Source organism: Canis lupus, chromosome 35 (genome assembly GCF_003254725.2).
Source record: "Canis lupus dingo isolate Sandy chromosome 35, ASM325472v2, whole genome shotgun sequence".
NCBI lineage: Eukaryota > Metazoa > Chordata > Mammalia > Carnivora > Canidae > Canis > Canis lupus.
Window position 1 is genome coordinate 3,492,783 of NC_064277.1, and position 23,056 is coordinate 3,515,838.

Consider the following 23,056-nt stretch of genomic DNA (forward strand, 5'->3'; position numbering starts at 1 on the left):
CGGGTCCGCGGCGCATGCGCGTTCCCCAGACGCCCCCGGAGCGGGCCCTCGGCGCATGCGTGTTCCCCGCCGCCCGGCGGAGCGGGTTCTCCGCGCCTGCGTGTTGCTAGCGCCTCCTCCTAGCGGGCCCGGAGCGCGGTGTGGGGCGGGGCGCAGGTGTGTTCTCCCGGGGCGCTCCTTGGAGCGCGGCGCATGCACACGCCGAGGCCGATGGCTGCGGTGCTGGACCGCCGGGCGTCGCGGCAGCTGCGGATGATCCTGTCGGCGCTGAAGGCCGGGAGCCGGGTGCCGCGTGCCGGGCCGGCGGCCGCATTCGGGTAATGGTGCGCCCCGCCCCCGGGAGCCCGCGCGGCCAGGTGCGCGTCGAGAGGGGCGCGGGGGCCGGGGGGGGGGGGGGCGTGGCCCGGGGGCCGTGACCTGGGCGCAGGAGCCGGCTCCGGGTCTGACTCGACCCCCGGGGGCTGGGGGGGGGGACCCTCCGCACCTGCGGGGCGCCAGGCTCGCGGACGTGCACCGCCCTCTCCTTTCCTGCTGGTTTTGGACTTTGATGCTCCAAAGAGCCCCCTGCAGAAGCCGGGGAACCTCCAGGCCCTTGGCCTGACTCCGGTTCGCTGCAGCTGGAGGAGACAAGAGTCTGCCTTTTCAGGCCCCCCATCCCCCACCGCCACGTCCACTTTGAGATAAGACGACTAGAGTAGCCTGGGACCCGCTGCCCGAAATGCGGGCGCCCCTGGGTCTGGAGAGAGAGAAATCCAGCGGAAAACGCGGTGCGGGCGGCGCGAAGCCTGCGCATCCGCGCACACCTGTGCCGGGCCACGCGGACCTACCTGGGCGGCGAATGCAGCTAGCCCATTGACGGATCGGTTGCATTTATCACCAGCAAAAGTCCAGTGCTACCTGGGGAGAACCTGAAGTTCTCATTTGAGACATCTCGTTTGAAATTTCTCGTTTGAAAATGTAATTGCGAAAGAGGAGGGGAAATCTACTCAGCTTTATGTTGTGACTGATCAGGTCTTGAGTTTTCATGTCGAAGTTCTTTATTATTTTAGAGCTTCTAAGTTTTCAGGGATCGTTTAAGGCAGATGGTGGGGGAAAAAATGCATCATTGTTCACGGCTGTGTAAAGCAACATTGAAAAATGACAGTTTTTCCAGTTTCCTGTTTGCAGAAAGAGATTGAAATAAGGTTACTATGTACCAGTACGCAAGTCTAAGATAAGTTATTTAATGGTTGCAGGAAGGCTCTGTCCATTTAGTGTAAATCATTCTTCCTGAAATATCTCTGAAAAACCGGTTCCCCTGGATTTTGAAACTGCCGTCTTATAAATGCAGTTGCAAGTTGATATTATATGTAATATCAGAGAAAACCAGCGGTGCTGCTGGTTGATCCTGAAATGAGGCTGCAGCCCAGCGTAAGTAGGAGAAAGCACTCCCTAAAAACGTTTGTTTCGGAGCCTCAGGACCCAAACCACACTTTATGAGTTGTGTTCCATAAGCTTTGGTTAAGTCTGCGGTTTGGAACTCTTGACTCTTATTTCGTAATCTGTAAACTGGTTTGTTCCAGGACCAGGTAAAAATAAATAAATAATAATTAAAAGCCTTTTCTGCCTGCAGTTGTATGTTGAGTACAGTTACAGTATTAATAATTTATAGAACCTAACAACCTCCCAGAAGAAAAACGTTTTCTGAGTTCAACCTCGGGGTGCTGTGCTTGAGAATCAGAGAGACCCTTCCTTCTTGCCCTGGCACCTGCTTCCACCTTCTTCCTGTCTGGCCGTCAGGGTGAGGGAGGGCCCCAGGGCCAGAGCCCCATTGGAGAGACTTTGTTCAGCCTCGATAACAGCGTGGCTTCCAGGAAGCTGTACAAAGGGGAACCAGGTTATTGAACCTCTTTGAATCTAGAGCCTTGTAGAATTGTTCTGCAGATTTGAGACCATAAGTAGCAAAACAAATGAGGTAAGTAAGCTCTTAATGTTATTCATTATTGGGATCTCTGGGTGGTGCAGCGGTTTAGCGCCTGCCTTTGGCCCAGGGCACGATCCTGGAGACTCGGGATCAAATCCCACGTCGGACTCCCGGTGCATGGAGCCTGCTTCTCCCTCTGCCTATGTCTCTGCCTCTCTCTCTCTCTCTCTCTCTCTCTGTGACTATCATAAATAAATAAAAAATTAAAGAATATATTATTCATTATTTAGCTTATAATAAAACTAAACGATAGTTTATTTTCCCAAGCTGTTAGATTCTTGCCTTCTGCCACAGGGGAGGGAAACTTCCCTTCCTTGAAGGGAACAAACAGTTCAATCAGGACGTTATTGTCCTTGTATTGCTTATGACATCCTTTCCTTTCACTAACTTCCCTATCCGGCTTCCCAGCAAAAGAGGGACTGGAAGTAAGGCACAGGCCTTCTGGGTGAGCATGCCTTCTTAATAGAGAGGAAGGACTTTTTTTTTTTACCCCTTCTAAAGAAATTAACTCAGGAAAAATACAGATGTCTGTGTCCCACTCCAGAGATTTTGCAGCCTAGGCATCTGGAATTTTTTTTTTTTTTTTTAAGATTTATTTAAAACGACTGCCCCAGTCGTTGAGTCTCCGAGGATTGTCCTAGGCAGATGTAGGTTTAACTCTCCACAGGTGATTCTGACGAGCACACCTGCTTTAAGAACATGTGAGTTAGAGAAGTAAAGTGATTATAAGCAGGGAGAAAGTGGCAGTAAAGACAGATTGACATCCCAAAGGAAAGAGTCATTTTTGGTCTTTAAATTACCTGAAGATTTCTCTCTTTTCCTGTGTGAGAGGTTGGGAAATCTGGCATCTTGATTGGGGTTCAAGTAATATGCATGTTTCAGGGCTACTGAAATCCTGGTCTCTCTGCAGCCTGATTTTCTTTTCAACAGACAAACAAAATGAGGCCTGAACTAGTGTCTAAGAGCCGCTTGCTAAGCTGGAGAAAAAATTACTCATTTTTGTGATCTTCTGCTAATGTGAAAATAAATCATTCAATGACTTTTTCTTAATAAAAATTTTTTCATGTGTTTGATTTGTTTTGATTTACTTTTGTTCATAAGTACTTGTCTGTCCTTTTTCCCCAACCTGGAGATTGGTAAAAGATTTTCGGTCTCCCACCTCCATTTACCCCAGGTGGGAGGCCGATGTGACAGCAGCAGGTACCTCTGGTGTGGTGACACAGAGGATGTTGATGACAAGGCACCAGGGACATTTTCTTTCCCCTTAGCCTAGCTGCAAACCCCTCCTCCCTTCCTGGCATTTGTCTGGCAACCTTTGCCACCCTCTGCCCCATACTCCTGCCAGGACAAACACTGGCTTGTCCCCACATATGTCCCTTGCTCCCTGGCCTTTGATCATGCATGCTATTTTTCCTTCTAGAAACACCCTCCCCACCACATTATTTTTCTTCAAAATTTTATTCCTCTTTGGAAGTTCAGTCCAAATGCTACTTTTTCATTCATCTCCATGTAAGGCCATGCCTTTGCTCCCTGAAGGGTGGCAGACAGAGTCAGCAACACCCAACCACAAAAACCCAGTGTTAGACATTGAGAAAGATGCTGTGGGAGTGGAGTTCCTCTTGTACATAATCTCCTTGCTGCACAAGATGATTCTTGCAGGCGTGTCCCTTGAATGCTGCAAGAAAGGGAGCCCCTCAGAAATCTTCAGGGCACGAGGTAATAAAGGTACATTATTACTAGCATGAGCCGAGTAAATGCTGGTCATCTCTAGTTATGGCGTGGCCTCATTCCTGCATGGTGAACATGAGAACTGCTAGTAACCACTTCTAGCCATGCCCCCTTGTGCTCCTGGCCTCAGCCATAACCTGCCCCCCCGCCCGGTTTGCAGAGCGAATCTCTTGTCTCTTTGTCTTTTCTCCTACCAGGTTGTGGGCAAAATTAAATGCGTCAATAAATGTTTGCAGAAAAGAATCTTTATTACTAGAGTATTATTTGCTTTTATCTGGATCCCAGAGTCCCCTTACCAGTATGAATGACTGAAGAATAGGACGTAGATAAGTAACTTGGTAGTGTCAGTATGACACCACCCTTGCTCAGGGGCTTTATTATTGCCCCTCATGATTTCTCTAGATAATGAGCTTATGGTTATGTCAGGCTTTGTTACCACCCAGTTGTCATTTTTGCAAAAATTGTATTAAGACTTGATGCCCCTGCCTTCAGCATTCGTTCTCATTTGAAAATGGTGATGGGAAGAAACCAAAAGAGGAAAGAGGACCTCATTTTTTTAAAAAAATGCTTCATTTCAATAACCATTTTAAGTAATTTCAGAGAGATTGATGGGATTGATGGTATGTAAAGAGAAAGAGGCAGCAGTTCATTTAAATTCCTTAACACTCTACTGGGAGAAGAGGAGCGCCTCCTTCCAGTCAGTACCTGTCCTGGCATATCAAAATGTCCCTTCCGTGTGTCACCAAGCCACCTAGGAAATTGGCAGGGAGGCTGTTAGAGCCTGATGCAGGAGCCTTGTGTACGCTCTACAGCTATAAAGCCCTGCAGAGTCCTCCTGGAGCTTCTGGAAGAGCAGCAGAGAGGTTCATCAGCAGTACCCTTGCTAATGGTACATGCATCAGTCAGAACAGGCCCCGGCTGAAGGCTGTCTCCTGTGCCAACATCTCCAGTTAGATACTGTCATGGGAGGTGTTGGGCCAAGGAGGGTCAGCGGCACAGGGTGGGCTCACCAGGTGGAAGCTTATGGACCTGCCTGTTTAACAATCAACACCAATATCTCCACATGTTAAGAAATGGGCTGGCCCTATGAGTACAGACCAGCATTCCTGCCGTGAGCCCTTCTGTGGCTGGCCAGAGAACATGAGAAGCCATATGCCTGAAGGACTACCTAGGGACCAAGGCCTTCTCTGCAGACTTCTGAGACCAGCCTCACCCTTACGAACACTGCCGATGCAGCTGAAGGTCCCCAGGTAGCCCCCCTACATGTGCTATGGGCCTGACAAATGACTCCAGGGTCTGTGCCATGGTTGCTCACCCTTACGTGTACTTGTATGAAGTTCTTGCACCCTGTACCTTGGTACCACTAGCTTTCATCTCACCGGGCATATGCCCTTGGGACTGTTTGGTCATTGATTTTAGCAACTCTCAGTACTTTAGTAGGGTAAGCCCTGGGCTGGCGCTCTAGGATACTGACACATGAAGACACACTTCAGATATACAATCTAGTCAGGTCCCCTTTTAGGTTTAGAAAACAAGCGCAAGTCAAGGTAATCCAAGAAGCCTGAGGAGGTTATTGGAGCTGACCCAGGTATATAAAGAGCAGTTTGGTCATACTGTGTTTGTACGTACGGCTCAGTAATTTTTCTTTGGGGATGGGATTTTTCTCTTTCAGCTCCTCGGTAACCTCTACCAAAGTGGCTGTGAATGGTGTCCATTTGCATTATCAGCAGACTGGAGAGGGAGAGCATGCAGTCCTGCTGCTTCCTGGAATGTTGGGTCTGGAAGTTTTTGACACAATTTGCATGCTGTGTAGTCTGTGATACATTCACGTTATTAGATGCCAAGTATTGATTATTAGTTTTAGTGCTTCGCTGAATGCTTTAATATTTGCTACAAATTTAAGTGATTCAGAAAAGAAAGATTACTGTCTACTAGCTGTATTCTTTATTCCTTTAAGTTCCCAGTTGTTTTTTTTTTTCTTATGCAGTTATGCTGTGGAGTTGCCTACAATTTGGGATGATGACAGGGATCAAGGAAAGGGGTGTGGGAAGAAGGGATAGATGAAGGAGATGAGCTAGTGACCATCCCAGTGTTCCTGGAATTGAGGGGTTCCAGGATGCAAGACTTCCAGTGCTAAAAAATGGATTGATTACCCTGTCATGATGGATTATATGTTCAGTTAAAATAAGAGCTAAGAACAAGACTTAGTTTAAAGCCCTTTTGGAAGTCAAAATTAGATTGGCATGAATGGAGCATAGTAAAGCCAACTGGATCCCAATCTCATCTTGCACATAAGTAATTTACATGTAGACAGTGCAGGGGGATCCAGTGATCCCAGGACACTTGAGTTTGGTTTTAAGGGTTTTAGTATTGTTTTAATTTGTACTTTAGTATAATTTAGTATATTTTAATTTATACTTTTTAATAATCCCAATACCTTATGATTTCTTTTCTTCTAAAAGTAAAATGCTGGGCAGCCCGGGTGGCTCAGCGGTTTAGCGCTACCTTCAGCCCAGGGCCTGATCCTGGAGTCCTGAGATCGAGTCCCGCGTCGGGCTCCCTGCATGGAGCCTGCTTCTCCCTCTGCCTGTGTCTCTGCCTCTCTCTCTCTCTCTCATGAATAAATAAATAAAATCTTAAAAAAATAAAAATAAAAGTAAAATGCTAAAATCTTCAATTACTTGGTGGTCCCACTTGACAGCCACAGCTAATTGTGGTTCCATTGTAGGTATGGAAGCATCTTTGTCTAGATAGTATTTATTTTTTATTTTTTTTTAAAGATTTATTATTTACTCATGAGAGAGAAAGAGAGAGAGGCAGAGACGTAGGCAGAAGGAGAAGCAGGCTCCCTGAGGGAGCTCCATGCGGAACTTGGGACTCGATCCCCGACCCTGGCATCACACCCTGAGCTGAAGGCAGACACTCGACCGCTGAGCCACCCAGGTGTCCCTAAATAGTATTTAGTATCTTTTTCTTCCTCTTAAACTATTGTAATGAAGGAGGACATTTACTCTAGGGACTGGTGTAGATCTAAAGGTATCTGTAAAAGCAATGAACAAGTTACTGGCTTAGATTTCCATTTTTCCAGTATTGTGATTGTTATCCAGGTATAAAACACTTTTGGCAATTTAATTTTTGTTTATGTAAAACATTAACCCATTTTTTATTAAAAACTCAAAACCACAGTGAGATTCTCCTAATCCCCTGTTCCTAGCACCCAGTACCCGTTCCCGTAGGCAACCAGTGTTGATGTGTCTCCTTCTCAGGTATCATGTACTGGTAACTATTCTTTAAAATAATTTTTTTAAAGGATTTCATTTTCTTGGCACTGGTATTCAAATGTATACTTGTGTGCCAGAAAGCTAGTGTCTCATCATTTCTGAAATTGATCTTGACTTAGACTGTTCTCTTTTCGCGTCTTCTCACCTCCTGCCCCTCTTTCAAAGTGGTTCCCATGTGGAACTTTCTCCAGGGATCATCAGAGAATCTTCGTGTGTCAGAGCAGTAGACACCAGCTTGAAATCCATTTATATTTTTGCCTTTGGTTTTCCAAACGTTGAGAAAGGTAGATGTTCCCAGGAAGAATGGTGGTCCTTGATGATGTTAAATGATCCTGTGCCCTCTTAAAAGACATTTTCTAATTAAGAGCTAGCCTATCAAGCAGGATGTTTAGCATCCGAGTGTGGCCTGAGCTACAAGCCTGTAGAAGCTAAGCCGACTTTAAAAATGAAATGCTAAAAATAATAATAATAATAAAAAATAAAAATAAATAAAATAAAAATTAAATGCTGACTTGCCCCTGGACTGGGCTCCTTGAGAGTCTGGCCTTCCACGCCACACACAGTGGGTGTGTACACGCAGTGTCCCTGACCTCATGGGCAGGCTGGGAACTGCTGACAGGCTTCTACTCCTTTACCTATGCTGCTTTTTTCTTTTTTTTTTTGTGAATGAAACAAGCGAATTTGACTTCTCTCCACATACTCCCCTCCCCGTCATTTAAGTGTTTTAGTTTCCTGGTGTTTACTTACCACCAGAAAATTAAATCTTCAGGGCTCTTCATGTTAGCTTAGTAAAAAAAACACCTGGGAATTTAGAATTCTACTTTGAATAACTTGGGCCAAATTTCATAAATTTGTTGACCGATACAATATCGAGATCACTCTCACTTGCAACAGTCGTTTTTTTAAAAAGAAAGAAAAATAACCCAGAAACCTATCATATCAGAAGTCAGTTTGTATGCAGTTGCATAAATTCCTTTTTTTTTTTTTTTTTTTTCAAGGAAGATTGACTGGAAAAGTATCAAAAGTGCTGAAATATTACAGGACCTAATGAATCAGGGCCTCTGTCCTCAAAGTAGCCACTAGGAGGAGACAAAAGGCAGGTCTGAACTCCACCAGGAAAGGAAGTCAGCCTCCCAGTAAATGAATTTTACCATCATGAGGCTACTTTGCTGAATGCATTCTGCTGCCTAACTTTGAGTAGAAACTAGTTACTTTGTTTTAAGATTGTAGTTGTTTCTGATTTTACTGTAATGTGCTTGAAATAATGAAATCATTCACCTGAGGGTAACCAAGTGGCTGTTTTTAGGAAGTGGAAAGACTGATTTTGGACCCCAGATTAAGAACCTGAATAAGAAGCTCTTCACGGTGGTTGCCTGGGATCCTCGAGGATATGGACATTCCAGACCCCCAGATCGAGATTTCCCAATGGATTTTTTGGAAAGGGATGCAAAAGATGCTGTTGATTTGATGAAGGTGGGTCTCTTAGGGAGGAGCCCAGAGGAGGGAGGATGGCTGAGCCTGTCTTCATCTATTTTGTTTTGGGTTTTTTTTTTTATTTATTTCTATAAGGGTAATACCATGTGATTCCTACAGAAAATTCAGGAAGTTCAAATAGCTATGAATTAGGAAGTAGAAATATTCCATAATCCAACTACTTAGAGATACTGCTGTTATGACTTTGAGAATCTGGCTTTCCAGCCAACCTTTTCTTTTTTTTTTTTTTTTTTTTTTTTTTTCCAATTTAGTTAACATATAGTGTATTCTTAGTTTCAGGGGTAGAATTTAGTGATTTACCCGTTGCATACAACACCCAGTGCTCATTACATCAAGTGCCCTCCTTTTTTTTTTTTTTTTAATTTTTATTTATTTATGATAGTCACAGAGAGAGAGAGAGAGAGAGAGGCAGAGACATAGGCAGAGGGAGAAGCAGGCTCCATGCACCTGGAGCCCGATGTGGGATTCGATCCCGGGTCTCCAGGATCGCGCCCTGGGCCAAAGGCAGGCGCCAAACTGCTTCAAGTGCCCTCCTTAATGCCCAGTCACCCTGTCCCCCACCCTCCTCTCCTCCAATGACCCTCAGTTTGTTTCCTAGAGTTAAGCATCTCTTATGGTTTGCCTCCATGCTTTCACCTTATTTTATTTTTCCTTCCCTTCCCCTATATTCATGTTTTGTTTCTTAAATTCCACGAGTCATATCATATGATATTTGTCTTTCTCTGACTGATTTATTTAGCATAATACTCTCTAGTTTCATCCCTCATTATAAATGGCAAGATTTCATTCTTTTAGATAGATATTCTGTTGTATGTATATATCACATCCTCTTTACCCATTCATCTGTTAACAGACATCTGGGCTCCTTCCATAGTTTGGCTATTGTGGACATTGCTGCTGTAGACATTGGGGTGCAGGTGCCCCTTCGAATCACTATGTTTGTATCTTTTGGATAAACACTCACTAGTGCAATTGCTGGGTCATAGGGTAGCTCTATTTTTAACTTTTTGAGGAACCTCCACACTGTGTTCCAGAAGGGCCGCACCAGCTTGCATTCCCAACCAACAGCGTAAGAGGGTTCCCTTCTGGCCAATCTTATTACATATATAAATACACAGTTTTGTACTGATGGCATCATACTTATACGTAATGTTTTTTCCAACTTACTGTTCTTTGAACAACTTGTCAAGGAGATCCTTCCATGTTAATAAATAATAAGTCTATGTAAGTCTTATAATAGTCACATAATATTCCACTGTAGGGATGCACTGTCTTATTTCACCTCTCTCCAATGGTGGACAAATAATCAAAAATTGTAAGTTGCTTTTCTTGTTATTATAAACAGCAGTGCAGCGAATGTTGTTGTGTCCATGGACATTTTATAAACAATGTTGGTGTGGACACCCCTGGACCTGTCTCCCGGTGCACATGTGCAGGTGTTCCATACATATTTAGGGGATGATGCTGGGTCACAGAAGATGCAAATGTTCCTTTTACAAGATAGTGCCAGTTATTACCCATCTACTTTTAGGAATATATAGTCACATCAGTATCTTGGACTGATAATTGTTTAAACTTTATTTTCCAAGTCATCCTATTTTTACTTCTAGGCAGCATCTCTCCAATGAAATCTTTGTTCAGTTTCCCTGTCAAACACATTTTCAGAGCCTGGTTGATTTAAGGACTAATATAACCTCCCTGTGACTCCCTCGTTCTCCAGCCTCCTTCAGCCTGTTCTTCCCACAGTTGCAGTCAGTGGTTTTATCAGATGCAGTGACTTCATTTCACCCAGTAAATATCAAGTTTCCCTCTCTAATCTACATTACTATTCTCAAAGCCTTTGCTCAGGCGTGGGCGTGCATGCACATGTTACTTGTTATTTCCAAGGACAGCTGATCTCCAGTGTTTCCAGAAATTCTGTCCAACCAGAAGATGTAGTTCCCTCATTGATTCAAAATAACACCATGTACATTAAGTTTTTTTTAAAAAAAATTCAATAGTATAAACATATACTGTATTATTAGTTTCAGAGGTACTTAGGACCTTACGATACTTATATTCACACCAAAACTAATGAAGAAAAACCATTTACGTCATCAAATGGTGGACTCTAGATTTTTCTTTAATTACCAACTGCTGCCCCAAGCCCCACAGGTGTATTGATTGTGACAGTTGTCCATTATCGGATTCTTCTAGCAGAGAGGACCAGCTGTGCTAATAAGCATTTCACTCTATTTCTCTCGCAGACGCTGAACTTTAAGAAAGTGTCTCTGCTGGGGTGGAGTGATGGTGGAATTACAGCACTCATTGCAGCTGCAAAATACCCATTGTACATCAACAAGATGGTGATCTGGGGAGCTAATGCCTACGTGACTGATGAAGATGAGAAGATTTATCAAGGTAGGTTTCTTTTTTTTTTATTTTTTAATTTATTTATGATAGTCACAGAGAGAGAGAGAGAGGCAGAGACATAGGCAGAGGGAGAAGCAGGCTCCATGCACTGGGAGCCCGACGTGGGATTTGATCCCGGGTCTCCAGGATCGCACCCTGGGCCAAAGGCAGGCGCTAAACCGCTGCGCCACCCAGGGTTCCCTCAAGGTAGGTTTCATGAATCAGAGAGATCAGGACAAGTGGCACCTTTGCCCTCCCTTCTCAGGTCTCACTTAGGTAGGTATTGACAAGTCTTGGCGCATATGCTTCCTCAGGTCTCAGCCCTGAGGTCATGAGTTCTCAGAAAAGTCGTACCGTGTAAGCAGTTTGTGTCCCAACGCTTTCTATTTGCAGAAGCAACACCTTCATGACTCAGGAAATAGTCCTAGAAAATCCGTGTTCCCATTTCCTACTACTGATAGTGAACCTCGGGGAGGGAGGGCTTGGCCGAAAGTGTTATTCATAACCTCATTTAAAACTATGGGAGTGTAAAAAGGAACATTGTATTCAAACATGGAACCTTATATTTTGATAAAGAAATTTTGTTCAATTTTCATGAGGTTATCCTTCAAGCTTATCTTTGACATTCTTAGAGGCGGATCAGGCACCTGCAAACTGCAGCCTGTGCACCAGATCCAGCGTGTCTGTTTTTGTAAGTCCAGACACTGATGGAGAAGGGTAGCATCATTAGAGCCTAGAGCTGAAGCGGGGGCGTCCCCTCCATCCCCATTTCCTCCCCTGCGCCCACAGTGGCTGCCTACATGGTGGTGACTGCTGGCAGCTCCCAGGCACCCAGCTGTGCAATTGCATTCAGCCGCTTGGGACTCGCTTAGCCTCCAGCATGCTGGCCAACCTGAAACAACTTGGCTTTCGGGAGGAAAGAAGGACGCATCGGGATCTAGGAGTGTCGGGGACAGAAACCAACGCTGTCCTCAGCTGCCCGCCACCACCATCGGCTGGCCAGGCCCACCAGGACTGAAGAGTCAGTCTGGTGGCTTTTTTTTTAGATTTGATTTATTTATTCATAAGAGACACACACAGAGAGAGAGAGAGAGAGAGGCAGAGACGCAGGCAGAGAGAGAAGCAGGCTCCCAGCAGGGAGCCCGATGCAGGAGTCGATCCCAGGACCCCGGGATCACTCCCTGGACCGAAGGCGGTCGCTCAACCGCCAAACCACCCGGGCATCCTGACAAGTCTAGTTTTATTCAGCTGTTCTGCAAATCCACTGGTTTCAGTAAGCCCCTAAATGGCTGTGTTCTGTTGTAGAATCTTCGTTCTTTACACTGTTTGGAAAAGGACTATGAGCCTCTTAAATGATGAGTCTGATGCAGTCACCCATCCTGATCGGTACTCCTGCCTGTCCTTGTATCCCTCCAGGGTTCAGAGGAAAGAAAACACTGAACTGAATGAAAATGCATATGACAGGGCCTGCCTTCTCTGTCTGATATTTCCAGTGTCTCGGTCATGGGGGCGGGGGGTGGTTCAGCATTTGCTGGCTGTCTTTTTCCCTTGGGAATGGGTCAGATTTGCCTGTCTGGAGGTTGTGGAGCTTTTTCATTTATTTGTTTGTTTTGTGTGTTGGTTAATTTGGGACTGTTTTCATTGTACTATGTTGTGAGACGCCATCTCTTGTTAAAACTCTGAGGAATGGTGATTTTTTTTTTTTTCTTTTCTTGGCATGCAGCCACCCTGGTTAGGTTCATTGTGAATTCTACTTAGACTTCTGTGGGTTGTAGTTCCATCATAGGGCAGTTCTCAAAAGCCTGTGCTACGCTTCTTTGTATCTGCCCCGCACAAACCCTGCTTGGGCTATGCTGGGACGTAGGTGGTGGATTCTATGGTATTCCGGTTCTTGAAGCTTATGCCCAGTGCTTTTCCTTTTTTTTTTTTTTTTTTTTTTTTTTTTTTTTTGCATCTTCCTCATATATGGAGAGCTCTGGGGTGATCCCAGGACTTGAATTGTCTCATCAGTCCGTACGCAGAATTAGGGACCCCCTTCAAAGCTCCTGTGACAAGAAAGGCAGGTTTCCATGCTTTCCTCCCCTGTTGCACAGTTCTGTGCAACCGGAGTCATCTTTAGGTACCAGTCATCTCTGGTACCTTTGGTCAGAGAGCTAGCCTGCTCTTGGGGTTGTAGGTGCCTGCCTGCCATGCCCCTTCCCAACATGGACTAGGGTAAGAAGAGAGAGAGAGAGAGAGACAGTCTCCGTCATGTGGGGGAGCATGTCCTGGTCCTCCGGCCAACCCTGGGGGTCTTCTCCTGAAGTTTCTGCCTTCAGCGCCCCCCCCCCCCCATGCACGCGTGCGACTCACGCCACCCCCACCGCATGCTTCAGAGTTGGGACTCCGAGGAAGAAAGGGGATGTCAGAAGCTCACCCCCTTTCCGGGCCACTGTTCAAGGTTTGAGTCTGCTGAGCCTGCCGCTCTGGCCGTGGCAGGTAGGTGGTCCTTGTTCTGTCTGGAGTTTAGCTTCCACCAGGGAGAGGGGCTCGCGCCAGCTTCGCCCGCACCAGGCCCGAGGGCCAGTGGGTGCTCACTTGAGCAGAGGTCCCGCGGCTTCTGCTCTGACGGGGGGCGATGCTAGCACCCCTAGTTAGCTCAGCAGCTGTCCAGCGGAACCCCTCCTGAGTCCCGGAGCTGGCTTTCTCTCTTCCCGCCGGGCGGGCACCTGCGTCCAGGTAGCCTGTGAGTCAAAACGGGCGCGTCTGCGCTGGACTCCTTACCTGACGACTCTTCCCCACCCCAGCCTGCGTGGGAGCACCGGCTACCTGGTCCTGCCGGGGGTGGGGGGGGGGCCCACCTCCTCTCATTCAGCCTCTGAAGGTGACCCCCCTCTTCCTGCCCGCGCCCTGGGTCCCGAGGGCACCTCGTCCTCTTGCTGAGGCCAAAACCTGGTCCTTTGATTCTGCTCCGTCAAGCCCTCGGGTCAGGACCTCGGGGCACCTGGGCCGGGAGGCCGTTGAGCCAGCTGCTGCCCTGGCCCCCGCCTTCCTGTACGGCTCCCACGCTGAACAGCTGCCACTCCCGGACAGGTGCTTCCTTGGCGCCCCTCTGCCCTGCCTCTGCTCGCCCGAGCGGCTCCCCTCAGCCACTCCTCACCGAGCACGGCTTCAGCCCCCATTCCAGGAAGGGGAGGGGGCCCTAAGCCCTGGGACCTGGGGGATGCTTGTGCCTGTTTGGCGCCAGGACACTTTACACAGCACTTCACGGCGGCCGCTTGTCCTGGGCAGTGCCGCCCTGTCACGCATTCCCCGCAGCCCCTGCTGGGTGCGCTTGCCATGTCCAGTGACGCTGGCTTCCCTTCTTTACGCAGACAAACCCCAAGGATCTCTCTCTTAACCTCACACCCTGGGGTTACTGTGTGCTGTGTGTGGGCTCCCCCTCTCTTTCCCAGGCACCGTTCCTACTGCCTCGTGCCCCCTCCCGTAGCTTGTGTCAAGGTGGCTTCGGACCCTCCAGGCCTGTGAAAGCAGCGCCTCGGTGCTCCCAAGCCCCCCGGAGGCTTTACTGCCCTTTGGCTCCTTGGCCATCCTGCAGCATTTGAAAATACACACGAGGTGGGGCGCCTGGGTGGCTCCGTTGAGTAAGGTCTGCCCTGGGCTCAGGTCGTGATCCCGGGGTCCTGGGATGGAGCCCTGCTTCGGCTCCCTCCTCAGCGGGGAGTCTGCTTCTCCCTCTCCCTCTGCCCCTCCCCACTACCCGTGCTCTCTCTCTGAAATGAATAAATCAAATGTTTAAAAAGAAAACACTCACATGATATGATACTGACCGCATCCCCCTTTGTGAAGCTGTCCCTACCTTGAAGTTCCTGCCACTGCGTCCACGGCTTCCCCTTCTCTCTGCTTACTCTCCCTGACACCGCCCCACTCTGTGCTGCTGGCCCTGCGACACCGGGCTCCCCCAGCCGCCATCCTTAGCTCTCACTCCTTCTTGTTCTTACACCCAAGGAGCTTCCCTCATCGCTTGGCGTCGTCAGACTCCCAAATTCCAGATATTACACTTCGAGGTCCGTTTTCTCACCTAGTTGCCCCACGGGCTCCCTACATTCAGTGTGTCTAGAGTCGAACTCATAATCTTTCCTCTGCACCTGTTCTTCCTGCTACGTTTCTCAACCTTGATAAGTGACGCTCAGTGGAATATACTTTCTTCCAGAAAAGCATATTGCATGATTTATTGAGTGCCTCCTATGAGGTAACACCGTTAACGTAGCTATTTATTACTCAGCTCGGGGCTGAGGAGGCAAAGAAACCTGGGGTGACGGCGCAGCCGGGAGGTGGGCCAGTAAGGCCTCTGCAGCTTAGCCTCTGCGGTGCAGCGATCCAGCCCTCCCCGTTCTCCCCGCCGTCTGCTGCGCTGTCTGGGATCCATCTCACCGTTTCCGTTCCTCCCGCCAGGCCCCGGGTCCAGGCCGCCCCATCTGTCTCCACTTAGATGGACCGGCACTTTCCACCCCGTCCCGCCTTTACCTCCTTTCAGTCTCCTTTCCAAACTGCTTGGATAGTCATTTGCTAAGATACGTCTTACTTGAAAACCCTCCAAGGTCTCGCATGGCTTTCCAGATAAACAGAATTCAGACTCCTCTGCTTTGCTTCCAAAGTTTGAGCGAGCCAGGACCACCTCCCCTACCCCCTCAACACCCTGCTTCTTTCCTGTGTCCCTCTGCTGCCGCTTGGTCTCCTCTACCCCCGCACGCCCATCTTTTTCTTTCGCCACCTGAAAGTTCTAGTAATAGGTGGCACGGCTCCCGTATTTGCTTGCCGGCTTCTGTTCTCGCACACTTAAATCTAGCAGTGCCTCCTCCAGGAAGCCCCCCACCACTACCACTCCCTCCCTTTGCCCCTCTGAGCTTACTGACCCTCCTCTGTCCTCCCCCGGCCTCTCCTACAACATTTACCCCATTCTTCTAAGAGGTATCTTACAACTGGGCTAGATGGTAAGCCCGTGGGAGCAGAGACTGTATCTTATTCAAGTTTGTACCTGCTGTGACTAATACTCAACAAGCTTCAAATAATGCTTACTGGATTAATTCACTAATTAATGGAGAGTGAATGAGTTTTCTGGTGCTTAGCACAAATTATATGCTCAGAAAAAGAAATGTATCAGTCTGGAGGGGGGAATATAAATTATATCCCTTTCGAATCAGCAAATAGTTTGATTCAAATAGTTATTTTAGGAACTTAACTGTGAAACATAATTGCTACTTATTTTTTGGTGGAAGTCATGCTTTGGGGTAAAGCTGACTTCCTCTTGAAAAAAAGTTAACACAAGTAAGTATATAGATACGTAGAATATTTTTGAGTGCTTATAATATGCCGTGTGCCGTGGTTAGCACATTTCATATCTAACTTATTTACTGTTTATCTCAGTGTTATTATAATTCTCATATTTCAGATGAAGAAACTAGCAGAGAGATTAAGGAACTTGCTCAGGGTCGCTGAGCTAGCAGGTGCAGGTGCTGGCATTCAGACCTAGCCATTATGACCTCTGAGCCTGTGGGCCTTACCCACAGTGCCTGCTGTGAACATCCGGCTTGCTCCAGCTACAGCTGGATTTTTCTGCCCCTCGAGATTTAGATAATATTTCCTGTGAGAGTCAAAAGCTTTGCTCCAAATTTCACATACTAATAGATACCTCTCATTCCAAATGCCTGCTTTTACTGAGTTAATTCACTTTCAGAAATCTCTCGCTCGGTGCCTGGGTCGCTTAATCTGTTAAGTGTCTGCCTTCAGCTCAGGTCATGATCTCAGGTCCTGGGATGGAGCCCCGAGGTAGGCTCGGTGCTCAGTGGGGAGCCTGCTTCTCCCTCCCCCTCTTTTCCCACTCCTCCCCACTTGTGCTCTCTGCTCTCTCTCAAATAGATAAATAAAGTCTTTAAAAAAAAAAAAAATCTTCCACTATCCCAAGAAGAGGAATTTACATTTTAGGCAGAAAAATGTCTTCATATTGAACAGTAGCCAACTTGGATCTTAAAAAGTCTTGGCTTTCCTGTCACAGGGAATTTTTTTAAATAAAAATACATATGATTTTATAAAATATATAAGTTTAAGGGGCACCTGGGTGGCTCAATGGTGGAGTGTCTGCCTTCAGCTCAGGGCGTGATCCTGAGGCCCTGGGATCGAGTCCTGAATCGGGCTCCCCTCAGGGAATCTTCTTCTCCCTCTTCCTGTCTCTGCCTCTTTCTGTGTGTCTTATTGGTAAATAAATAAAGTCTTTTAAAAATAATAATAAATATATATAAATTCAAAATGTTATATTTATATTACATATTAATTACATTAATAATATAATAAAATATATAATGCATATATAAACTAAACATTTGTATTATATCTAGTGTATCTTACAAATTGTGTATCTTACAAATATATAAGTTAATTATGAATAATGTATATGCTATATATTATATAAGGTATATATTTAAAGTTTATTTTGCAATTTGTTATATAATATTATTTTGTAATTGAATTTTATTTAATTGTATAATACTTGATACATATAATGTAACACATGTGACACTGAATTACGGGCACCCATGAGCCTACCATGGAACCTAAGATTGATCACTGCTTATACCTTTGCTGTATCCGCGTGCTTCCTCCCCAGTGTACCCCTACCTCTGGGCTGAGTCCTACCATCATCCCTGTGACTTTTTGAAAACACTTCTGTCACATATGTTTCTATTCCTAAACAATATGTAATTTAGTTTCATTATTTTCTTTGAGCTATGCAAAGTGACTTCATACTATAGATCTTCTCTGAGTCACTTTTTTTAGTGAACATTGAATTTCTAAGATTCGTTCATGCTCTTGCTGTATCATATTCCATAGGACAAATGTATTTTATGTCCTTCTCTTTTATCGATGGTCTATTTCACTCTTGCCATGAACATTGATGTACCTAGATGTCTTCAGGGCCTATGAGTAACAGTGTTGGTCTGGAGTGTAGGCCCAGACGTGAAATTTGCTGAATACTGTGTTATGCAAATACACCACGTTACAAGTGACCCATTGTTTTCCAACTAAATAAATTTGCATTTCCACCTCCAGCGTATTAGATTCCTCAATTTATATTCTCAACAGAAACTTGCAATCACCAGACTTCTTAATCCTAGCCAGTCAAATGGATGTGAAATGGTATCTTACTGGGAGACTTAATTGCATTTTCCTCCTACTGATAAGATTGAGAATCTTTTTTGCGAATTTATGCACCACTGGGGTTTCCTCTGTATTGTACCTATTCATGTCCTTATATATCTTTTTGTAGATTTAAAACTTTTATGTAATATTTGATACGTACAAAATGATACATTTAACAGGCCTACCTGGTGACACCCAGGAGACTAGAACACCTCCCATTATTATTACAGTGCTACTGATTGGCAGGGTTTTATTGATAATCTGATTATTTTCCCCTTGCTGGTTAGGAATCGTGTTAGTAGTTGTGCTGCACAGCATATGGCTTGTCCTTTTGCTTCCTTTACAGACAGAACTAACGTAAGTGTAAAAAAAAAAAAAAAGTTACAGTGTTTTGCTTTCTTGCGAGCTTGGCGAGTTTTGTGCGTTTCTACATTTACGGACCCATTTGTCACTTTCTGTACTCTCGCCTTTCCTTCTTTCATCTCAGATACTCCTGAGCTCACTTCTCCTTCTCAAGTTGTTTTTTAGAAGTTCCTTAAGGGCAGCTCTGTGAGTAGTGAGCTCAGTTTTTACCTCAAAATGTCTTTATCCCACACTCCTTGAAAGATCATTTGGCTAAGTACAGACACGTAAATGGCAAATTATTTTCTCTGCCATTTTTTTTTTAATTTTTATTTATTTATGATAGTCACACAGAGAGAGAGAGAGAGAGAGGCAGAGACCCAGGCAGAGGGAGAAGCAGGCTCCATGCACCCGGAGCCCGACGTGGGATTCAATCCTGGGTCTCCAGGATCGCGCCCTGGGCCAAAGGCAGGCGCTAAACCGCTGCGCCACCCGGGGATCCCCTGTTGTGTGTTTAGATGCAAATTCCTTTTTAGTTAATCCAGTTCGAGTTACATTCGATTTTTGTCTGTGGACTCTTACCTTTTATTTATTTTTTTTTCGGACTCTTATCTTTGATCAGGTCTGCAAACCATCCTTGCCCGTGTCCTTCCCGAATGGCTTCTCCTCTGCTCTCCCCCGTCCTCTCCTCCTTCCGGGACTGATTGGACTTTGTGGGCCTGGTCTTACCATCTTCCCTGTGTCTTGCCCATCTTCCTGTCTCTCTGTGCCCTGGTCTGCATCATTTCTTAAGCTTTCTCTTCCAATGTTCTAGCTTTTTCATTAGCTGTATAAAGATTCGGATTGTTTTCTGACCTGTCATTAGTACTCTTAACCTGAAAACACGTAAGCAAAAAGGACCATGTAGACAAATTGATGATGCTTTCCTTCAGATGGGATTTACATTACTTATGCTACTGTAGGGAACCACGGAATTAATACCAAATTGGGGCCATCTTAATCTCCAGTCAGTCTAGGAATCCCAGATTCAGCCCTACCCACCCAACCCCAGCTAGTAGTCGCGTTTCTCCCAAAAGCAACCCTGCCTTTTGAGTAGTCTTACCACTCTTTTTTCTGTTTTTAGGTTCTCTTCATTCTCACACACACACATGCATATCCTTGCTGTATCACATTCCGTAGGGCAAATGTATTTTATTCCCTTCTCTTTTATCAATGGTCTGTTTTTCATTAATGGCAGTGGCAGTTTCCGTTAATTGCTGCAACTCCAACAATGCAACAAAAAAAAAGTTTTTTATGAAAGATCTAGTTGTAGGGACACCTGGGTGGTTCAGTCGGTTAAGTGCCTGACTCTTGATCTCAGCTTAGGCGTAGGTCTCAGGTCGTGAGTTCAAGCCCTGCATTGAGCTCCACACTGGGCATGGAGCCTACTCAAAAAATAAATAAATAAATAAATAAATAAATAAATTAATTAATTAATTAATTAATTAAAATAAAATAAATAAAATAAAATAAAATAAAATAAAATAAAATAAAATCTAGTCATTTCACTGCAAGGACACCTTGCAGAGGATGTGGTCTGCAGGATGTGGTCTGCAGTAGAGCCCAAGTAGAAATATCTATGGGAGGGACGCCTGGGTGGATCAGCCATTGAGCATCTGCTTTCAGCTCAGGTCATGATCCTGGAGATCTGGGATCGAGTCCCACATTGGGCTCCCCGCAGGGAGCCTGCTTCTCCCTCTGCCTGCTTCTCCCTCTGCCTCTCCCTCTGCATCTCTCATGAATAAATAAATAAAATCTTAAAAAAAAAAAGAAAAGAACTATCTATGGGAGATTTCTTTACTGGCCATCTTTATGACATCTTGCTCCTCTCTCCTTTCCCCTCTTCCAACTCTCCTGTTTCTTCTTCCCAGATCTCGTCCCCACCCTCCTAATTTCCAGAGTTCTCTGTCCCCTCTGTGAGGTCCTTTTGTTCCTGTGCAGAGCAGGTCAGCTCTCTGGGCTTACCTCTGCAGATATGAACTGATCTGGGGTCATCTGTAACAGCATCTACCTTCCTTAGAAGGCAGTTGCAGTTGTACATGACAATTTTCCTTCCACTCTGTTATCTGTACTCACTGAGTACATACAAGGTGCCTGCCAAAGGGCCTGGCACCACCGAGAGTGCTGTGGTGGGGTTATTGTTCAGTAGTTCACATCATTAGTAATGTGTTGTCTTTGTGGTGTACTGTGTAGGGAAGCACTGCGTTAAAAGCTGTCTGTAAGCAATATGTAATATGCTCAGAAGCCTTAGAGTTATCAGTGTGTTTAAATAAATACAGAAAAGAGGGGATCCCTGGGTGGCTCAGCAGTTTGGCGCCTGCCTTTGGCCCAGGGCGTGATCCTGGGGTCCCGGGATCGAGTCCTGCATTGGGCTCCTTGTGTGGAGCCTGCTTCTCTGTCTGCCTGTGTCTCTGCCTCTCTCTCTCTCTCTCTCTCTCTCTCATGAATAAATGAATAAAATCTTTAAAAAAATTAAAACATAAAGAAATACAGAAAAGAATGAGTAATTAAATTTGTTCATGCATTTTAAAAGGAATTTTTAGCTACTATTTCTTTTCCTAAAGAATGAATCATCTGTAATAAGGTTTTGAATTCGTAGTTAGCCTTTTACACCCATATTTCTTCAGTAGCAGAAACCAGAATGAATAATTTCTCTCTTTTTCAATGGACATGAATATAATTCAGAAAAAACCTTCTCTTTTATAAATCATGTCAGTCTTACTACTCAGGTAACTCTAATTGCAGAAATATCATCTTATATCTTACGACTTTAACGGAAAGCATTGAATGCAGATCTAATTTCATTCAGTTAGTAAAAGTTTATTTTGTGCCAGGCACTGGTTTGGGTTCTGGGGATAAATGGGCAATCAAACAAAGCCAAGTTCCTTTCATCTTAGTGGGGAGACCATCTGCCAGGGGCACAGAAAATGCTGATAGATGTTAAGCAGAGTAGATGAAGGGAGAGTACTCTCGGAGGGGTGCGGCCTCAGTGACCTGGATAAAGTGAGGAGTAAGCCACGTGAAACCAGGGGCAGGAGGTGGGGTGGGCTGGGGTGGGGTGGGTTTGGGGGGCTTCCAGGCAGACAGCAGCAAACACCGTGGCTCCAGAGTAGAGTATGTTTGCAATACCTAAAGATAAACCTTAAAAAAAAAAAAAAAAAAAAAAAAAAAGATAAACCTTACTTATCATTAGACTAAACCTGTTCTTTTTTTTTTTTTTTTTTTTTTTTTTTTTTAGAGTTTATATATTTGAGAGAGTGTGAGCAAGTGAGAGAAGGAGCTGGGGGAGGAGCAGAGGGGGAGGGAGGGGTAGGCTCCCTGCTGAGCACGAAGCCCAACACAGGACTCCAGGATCATGACCTGAGCCACCCAAGTGCCCCTAGACTAAACCTGTTCTTGTCAATTCGTCTATTTTTCAGGTATCCGAGATGTTTCTAAATGGAGTGAGAAAACAAGAAAACCTCTCGAAACCTTATATGGCTATGACTACTTTGCCAAGACCTGTGAGAAGTGGGTGGATGGCATGCAACAATTTAAACATCTTCCAGATGGTAGGTTATATGAACTGTTTAGCTCTTCCTTTGCTGATTAGAGACGCTGCTTGCATTCCTCCCTTGGTGTTCCAGAATTCCTGGTGATGAATGCATTCACCCATTGTCCTTTTACACTGATGTGCGGACAGAGGATGCTAGTGATTGTATACCATACATGCTCTTGTAGAATAAATCCACCTTAAACTAGATGATGTGTATCAGGGTTCACATTAAGTCTTTAATAGCAAACTGTTCTTTCTTTCCTTCTAATCCTTTGTGCGTATGATGACAAGTAATTCTCCAGAAGCCTCAAATAGTGTTTGTCTTTTTCTAATTCTGGAGTTGGATAATCAGAAAACAAACAAGCTGCCACGTATACCATATTTTTTTTTCTTTTTCACATATAGACGCATTACATCCTCTGTCACTGGGCCAAAAAAAAAGCAGGCCTGTCCGTCCTGACCTTCAGCTCCACCAGAATTAGCCTGAGGAGAACTGTTCAGTGTATTTCCCCACCTTCAGAATTTAGTTATGTGACTGTAGCTCCCCGTCTTTATCTGAAAAATTAACATGATTTCCAGTAACAGGAAGAACTGACATCCTAAAGAGAAATTTTGAATTAAAGTTGTTTTTAAATAGCTATTTACATTTATAATCATTCTCCTATTTTAATTGCTAAAAGAATAGAGTAGCTAAGATCTAATCTGGGAGCATGTTGATGACAACATGGCTGCAGCTGCAGGACCAGTTTGATCCATTAGGTAATCATTTCCAGAGTGAGTCACACCTATCAAAACTTTCACAATGAAAAGGACATTTGGAAATGTTACTTTTTTGGTTCAGGTTCAAAACAGCAAATATATCCTGTTCAGATGCTGTACCCAGCCACAGAAATAGGCCGTGGCAAATGTGTCTCCCTCAGCTCTTAAAACAAAAATGCCATAAAAAAATGTCTAAGACGGTTCTCCTTTAAAGAAGACAGATTTTTGAAATGTGGACTTTTAATGCTTTCCTGACTGAAGGGGTAGGAAGACCCAAAGGTAGAAACAGAATTGAATTAGCAGGCTCAAAAATATGCCCTGTGTTTGTCAAAATTTAAACCTTCCATC

General features: G+C 45.2%; 1 protein-coding gene across 3 annotated transcripts in view; it reads left to right on the forward strand.

The window, feature by feature from the left end:
• Positions 1 to 60: 60 nt before the first annotated feature.
• Positions 61 to 23,056, forward strand: part of BPHL (biphenyl hydrolase like) — a 37,015-nt gene continuing 14,019 nt past the window's right edge. Inside the window, exons 1-5 of one of the 3 annotated variants that reach the window (XM_025445952.3) lie at positions 61 to 317; positions 5,364 to 5,467; positions 8,279 to 8,445; positions 10,713 to 10,866; positions 21,834 to 21,965. In XM_025445952.3, the coding sequence (XP_025301737.1) occupies positions 193 to 317; positions 5,364 to 5,467; positions 8,279 to 8,445; positions 10,713 to 10,866; positions 21,834 to 21,965 (682 nt within the window). In that variant the 5' untranslated portion in view covers positions 61 to 192. Of the gene's footprint in view, positions 318 to 446; positions 1,955 to 4,906; positions 4,942 to 5,363; positions 5,468 to 8,278; positions 8,446 to 10,712; positions 10,867 to 21,833; positions 21,966 to 23,056 lie in introns of those variants that run through there. The other 2 variants (XM_025445959.3, XM_025445942.3) reach the window with 2 other exon arrangements.